General features: G+C 37.8%; 1 protein-coding gene across 1 annotated transcript; it reads right to left on the reverse strand.

Moving 5' to 3' along the window:
* Positions 1-3,219: 3,219 nt before the first annotated feature.
* Positions 3,220-5,976, reverse strand: LOC141491715 (uncharacterized). The gene is made up of 2 exons (XM_074192571.1): positions 4,886-5,976; positions 3,220-3,527 (listed from the first exon to the last, which is right to left on the reverse strand). Exons 1-2 carry the CDS (start codon positions 5,958-5,960, stop codon positions 3,376-3,378), a joined length of 1,227 nt encoding a protein of 408 aa, XP_074048672.1. The 5' UTR covers positions 5,961-5,976; the 3' UTR covers positions 3,220-3,375.
* Positions 5,977-6,731: the final 755 nt, after the last annotated feature.

A 6,731-nucleotide genomic window follows, 5' to 3' on the forward strand; every position in this document is an offset into this window, starting at 1 on the left:
AGAGTTTTTGCTGCAGATAAGGCAGCTATTAATCCCTAATTTTACAAAGAAATAGAAATAAATAACTGATTTCCCCTGAAGATATATGACTTAGATGATAGCTGAATTGAGATTGGATTCTGAGTCTTCTGTTAATTCTTTCCTTCACCATACCAACTGACAATCCTTGAACAGAAAGACTTAAAAGAACATTCAAAAAATCTTGTTGATATGGAAGTTTATCCCTGTCTGCCCCACAACAGCTGTCCTTAAATCAGGTATTATCTGTTTAGTATTGCTATCTAGATTGGTACCTGGACCACACTCTGGAACCACCCTAGATTCTGATAAGTGACCTTTCACCTGCTCTTTATTTTTCCTTTAAATTTTATTTTTTCCAATTACATGTAAGGGTAGTTTGCTACATTTATCCTTTTGCAAACTTGAGTTCCACATTCTTCTACCATCCTCCCTTTTCTCCATTTTCCCCATGGCAGTAAACAATCTTGTTTAGGTTGTACATGCATTCTTGCTTTCACCTAATTTTGTCTGAAAACGGGCTGACTTCCCAACCACCAACCCCAAACTATGCCACCATATACAAAATTCCACTTCTCCACCTCCCTTTCTAGCTTCCATTTATATGTTATCTTCACTAAAATATAAATTTCTTGGGTGGCAGCTTGCATTTATATCCTCAGCATTTCACACAGTGTATCATTCTATCTAATCTATTGAAATCTCTGGTAATGCTTCACTTCATCCTCCTATTCACTGGCTATATCTTCTGTAGTATCACTGACCATTTTGCTACTTTGGTCCTTCACAAATTCCACATTCTACATCCCCATGTTCTGGAACCATAAACCATGATCAAATCAACTGTAGAATTGTGTCTGACTGGAGTATGTCAATGTAGTTCCTAGCAGAACTACAGCTATCTCAATAACTTTCAGAAACAGCCATTCACTCATTTATTTGTTCAGCAGCTTATAAATTCATAGATTATAATCTTTATTATTGCATCAGTCTTTAAAAAAAAAGCTGCTGTGCAACTATCATCTAATAAAGACATCAGAACTGTTGACCTGGCAGGTGACATAGGGAATGGAGAATCAGACTTTCTGAGTGCCATCTTCAAAAGTATATTTCAGTTTATTGTAGAGTGATACATTCCTCCTGGTAGGCACTGGTAAAATGATGGCTATACAAAAACCCAATCAATAAGCATTTCCATCATAGGTACTAGGGATATAATTAGAAATATAAATAAATGAAAGTCTATCTTCAAAGGACTTATGTTTCATTGAGATTCTCTTGGATGTTATTGTACCTTTGGAATGACTCAGGGATGGTTTAGTTTAGTTAAATCTATCAGTTTTCCCTATATAATTACTTTTAGAATCTATTCTCTGAATAGATATTTGATTTCTTTATCATTAATCTATATCTTAAAGAAGCTTCAAACAGAAAACTAAACCCTTGCATATAAAATTGAGAATTCAAAGATTTGTCTTTGTTTTAAACTTTAACTTTAATAATTTATTAAAAGAACAACAAAAAAAAAGAAGTCACAGGGTGCCATCAAACCCTTAAAATACCACTGGCATAAAGTATGTTAGGTGTTCAAATAACTTTTAAAATAAATTAAAGCCTTTTAAATTCTAAATTTTATGACCCTCATAGCTCTTCCTCTATTTGGCATCTTTTACTATTTTTCATTATTTCCTGTCTTCTGTTTATTGGAGAATGAAGAAGCTGCATCTGTAAATGTGTTTCCACGCCTCAATTTGCTGCAGAACAGGAAAAAGAGCATTATTGTTCTCCTTTGCATGGGGATAAGCTTATTTTAATGCAAAAATGTGAAAATGTCTTTTACAAAGTTCTGATCCAGTAAGATTTTGCAGCCAAAGGGTTCATTTCTGAATGGGTATAGCAACATTTCCTGTTCCTATTGGCCTTTATTTAATCATTCATTTATTTAAAGAGCCCTGCTTTAGACTGCAGCCTAAACCTAAAAATTTTAAACTGGAAGTTATTTGGTGAAGATGAGACATTTTTCAGACTTTTTGATTGCACCTTGTACGATATCTTGGTTCAAATTCTGCATCTGCTACTTATTAGCTACATGACCATGGGCAATTACTTCCCCTTGCTGGACTTCAGTTTCCTTGTCTGAGAAGTAATAGGCTTGGATTAGAGGATGTCTAAGGCGCATTCCAGATCTTAGTCCTAAAACGCCATGGAAAAAACTTGCATTGGATCCATGATTTCAATGATGTAGGTAGCACCAAGTGAGGAAAAATTCCTCACTCAATACAGATCACAACTCTTCCTCAATTTTAAGTAGTAAGAGAGTTGTCTATAGTATTAATAGGTTAAAAAACATGGTTAGAATCACACACAGGTATGCTGTTAAATGTTTTTATAACCAACTTTCCTCTGTAAAATATTTAAACTAATTAATATTTTCTCCATCACTGCCTTAAATCTAAACAATATATATCCTGCCCCAATTTGTAGTGGTGGCCCATTTCCAAGATGAAAATGTTCCCATTTAAAATTTTAACAGCAGGCCCTCAGGGTGGCTAGATGGTGCAGTGGATAAGAGCACTAGCCCTGGAGTCAGGAGGACCTAAATTCAAATCCAACCTCAGATACTTAATAATTACTTAGCTATATGACCTTGGGCAAGTCACATAACCCTATTGCCTTGTTTAAAAAAAATGGCAGGCTCTCAAGAGCCTGGATGAGGTTTCAGCACAAACACAACTATTCTATGGCCAGGGGACAACTTGAGATGAATTGATCCCAATTCAGAAGCCAGTTCTCTATCGACAATGTGCTGTTTCCTATGATGACAAATTACTAAGACATATTGAAAAGGGGTCCATACCATGTACTGCCTTGCTAAGAAAGTGATAACTGACCACATTTTTTTTTGGAGACAATGAGGGATAAGTGATTTGCCCAGTCATACAGCTAGTGAGCATCTGAGGTTGTATTTGAACTCAGGTTTTCCTTACTCCAGGGCTGGTGTCTATTCACTGTGCCACCTAGCTGCCCCTGCATTTACCTCTTAGCAGGCAAAAGAATCATCAAAATGAGGACTGGGTTTATGTACAGTCTCAAAGGAGGGAAGAAACAGATCCCAGAGTGAATAACCGTGCAATAGAACAATAGAAATAAGATACAGTTATTTCTGAGAAGGCAATACCTCAATAGGAAAATCTAGACAAATTAAAAAAGGGATCTTCAATAGAAAAAGTTGGTATGTTCAAAAGCAGGGGACAAGGCCAGACATTTCCAGAAGAAGGGATGTGTAACAAAAATTCAGGGACTGAAAGATGGAGGCAAATGCAATAAGGGGAGAAAATAATGACAAAAAAATAATACTTACCAATTGAGTCTTGGTTCTCTATAGCTAATAAGATTATCTTTTCTTCTTAGGGAACTTCTCAACATGGTACTAGAATCTCTCAGGAATTTTGATGTGGAAAAAGGGGAAGCTAGTCTGGTGTTTTCCAGGTTGTGGGACTCTTGGTTTTCTAGGTGTACACAAAAGACACAACCCATAGTCATTAACATTTCAAAACCAAATGAAAGCTAATTTGTTAATTGTGGAATCTGCTAAGGAAAAGAATTTTAACAATGAAAACCTAGGAGTTTGTGGATCACCCATTTGTTGAGACACTATACTAGTTACTGTAGCAGACACAGTCCCTGTACTGATAGAACTTGCAACCTTGTAAAGGAAATTAGACACACATCTATACGTATGTGAATAGAAAATGAAATAATAATGAAATATACATATATATATATATATATACAGTTTTACAGATATTATTCTATAAATCACTATATTATGTACTATGGGTAAAAGAGAAGAGTTCTGGGGAGGCAAAGATCCACATGAACCAAGCCATTCATTTCAACAGATGTTCATGGAGTACAAGAAATTGTGCAAGGTACAATTCAGAAATAAAAACAAGGGCGGCTAGGTGGCGCAGTGGATAGAGTACTGGCCCTGGAGTCAGCAGTACCTGAGTTCAAATTCAACCTCAGACACTTAATTACCTAGCTGTGTGGCCTTGGGCAAGCCACTTAACCCCCCATTGCCTTGCAAAAAACCCAAAAACACCAAAAAAAAAAAAAAAACCCAAACCCAGAAATAAAAACAAGAGCCAACTTGAGTAAAGATAATAAAAACCAAGTGATAGAAGGGAGATGAAAAGGATAAGAGTGCTGAGTAAAGGCTTCTTGGAACTTCAAACCCTAAGCAACCTTCAATTGCCTTGTGCTATTTTTCAGTCTCCCTACTCCACAGCCCAAAACCTCATTACCTATCTCCTCTCCTCCTTTGTGCCCATAACAGAAGGGGCCCTTATCTCTTCCAGGCTAACTCCTCTATTCATATTCTTGAACCCAGTCTCATCGCTTCAAAGGATTTAGCCCCCCACACTCCCTCTTCTTCAACCTTTTCCTCAAAGAAGAGAAAACTTAAAATTACGATCAAATCTTGGGAGACATCTCTGCTTAAAGGGAAGAAGAAAATGAAGTATCAGTGACAGAAAAGAGCAATCAGATTGATGGAAGGAGAACCAGGAGGTAGAGCTATCATGAAAATCTAGAGAAGAGAAACCAGATAAGTAAGAAGAGAACCAGGAGGTTCTGGAGGTTCTGGAGAACATCCAGAAAAAGGGGATGGTTAATAGTGCTGAAAATTGCTATAAAATCAAGGATTTTAAGGGCTGATCATGGGTCCTGGCCAAAAATCAAGTTCAGAGTAGCAAGTCCAGATACCAGAAGGCAAGGGATTTGTTAAGTGAATGGATCAGATTACATGGATCTGATTATAACTCAACTTCTAGATTGTTCTAAGGCTACCCACCTTATTTCTTACCTTTCTTTGGAGTTTTATTACTCAGGGAAGAACCTCTAGGAAAAACTGCTACACTCCATCTATCTTTTGGTCCAGAAGAGGAGGTCCTTCCCTTGGTGGTTTGGCAGCTCTCTAACCCAGCAGGAAAGGTTGTTAAAACACTGTCATTTGCCAGATGGGGTTCCTGAACTTGGAAGGCTGTTAGAGAAGTCCTGACAGTCTTCTCTGGAGACAAGGTCACCACGTAGGAGAGTTCCAAAGACATAGGACTATTCAGGACCAATTTTTGGATGGTCCTCTGGCAGAAGTTTCTATCTGTTTTAGAAAGGCTGTTATATACTTCATTCTGCATCATTCGGTCAACTTCTGTGGATTCATATTTTCCCGAAAGAGTTTCAGAAACAATTTTCTTTCCAAAATCAGATTGGTCTTTGGCTGGAAGAACATTTTCAGCCTTTTGCTTTGCTTTAGTCATTGATGGTGCCACATCCCTAGTTGCATTGAGCCTACCAGCTAATGATGGGGTTTTTTTATTCACGTTATTTTGAATGTCCTTCATATTCTTAGCAGAAGCAGGGCACATTTTATTTAAGCCTGGTTCCACAGAACAGGAAGTTAGTTTAGGAATTCTGGAGTTGCCTATGTAGCTTTTCTGACCTTGCCTCTTTCTATTCGATAGATCCCTTACACTGCTTTGTTTACTGTCTGAGATAGGAGTTTCCTTTTTATTACTTAGTGAACCTTCCTTCTTCTGCTGACTTTTACCCCATTTTAATTGTCTTCCTCTAGGTTTGAGCTCATATTCTTGAGAATCAGGTTTCAATTTGCCTTCCAATGGAATCACATTTTCCTCTCTGCAGTCACAGTTTTTAGTGTCATAAACCCTTCTGCTTACTTCCTGTTCCAAAGGACTTTCAGTCATTTTCTGCAGAATTTCTACACTGAGCGTTCTCACTGTAGGTAAATCCTGGGTAGTCTGGTTAGTTGTATTTGGGATCTGCTGGTCCATAGTTTTCCTTAACCTGTCTGACTCTTTTCTGCTTTTTTCTTTGTAGTCATTTCCTTTGCTAAGAGCGTCATGTTTATCAGTAGACATCCTGTTTCTTAACTGTTTTGTTTCCTTATTTATCTCATTTGAGAGCTTGTCAGTGACTTTGTTCTTTTGAAGTAATTGCTTCCTACCTGAATTCCCACATAGAGACATAGAAATAGGACCACAGTTTGAATTTGGGCTCTGGTTCTTCACCTCAATCTGTTTTTCTGACAAAGTTTTCTTTCTCTTTCCAGAGGGAGGAGTTGCTGTCTTTTCTTCTTTATTTGAACACACCTCACTGCACAGATAGGTTTGCCTACATTTGCTAAATCTGTCACTTATGTGGTAAAACTGGTCCTCAGGAGGCCCACTTATGGGGGTTGGATTTTCTCCCAAAGAATCCATCTCTGTTGGGAATATAGATGGTATCAGGGCTAATTTACTTGATGTCTGGGCCTCTGGGCTCAATGTGATAAGATTCTGGGACTGGTTTTTGCTATTATTGTCTAAATTCTTAATAGGATATATTCCAACTGTATCTCTGAGCTCCTGTTCGGTAAAAACACACTTCACAAATCTCAAAGGTGAGGCAACATCTTTGTCAGCATTGCCAGTGATTTTGTTTTGGTTCTTTCTGGAGGTAGTGACTGATCTATCCTGTTCACTAGAACTGAAAGACCTTTTCTCATTACTCATTATTTCCTCTGGAAGCTGCCCAGAAGGCATTGCATCTTCTGGTCTAGAGATATTGCTGTTGGGATCACAGAGGGGATCAGAGAGCCAAGAGAAGCTAGAAGCTTCTTGTCTATTAATTTCTCTCACAGGACTTTGAGG

Source organism: Macrotis lagotis, chromosome 6, assembly GCF_037893015.1.
Source record: "Macrotis lagotis isolate mMagLag1 chromosome 6, bilby.v1.9.chrom.fasta, whole genome shotgun sequence".
In the NCBI taxonomy this organism is placed as follows: Eukaryota; Metazoa; Chordata; class Mammalia; order Peramelemorphia; family Peramelidae; genus Macrotis; species Macrotis lagotis.

Bases quoted from the DNA above. Each gene is read 5' to 3' on its own strand.
- LOC141491715 (XM_074192571.1), bottom strand. From the start codon at position 5,960: ATGTCTACTGATAAACATGACGCTCTTAGCAAAGGAAATGACTACAAA. The intron at 3,528-4,885 runs GTAAGAAATAAG...GTGTACACCTAG, and splicing joins TAATAAAACTCCAAAGAAAG to AAAACCAAGAGTCCCACAAC.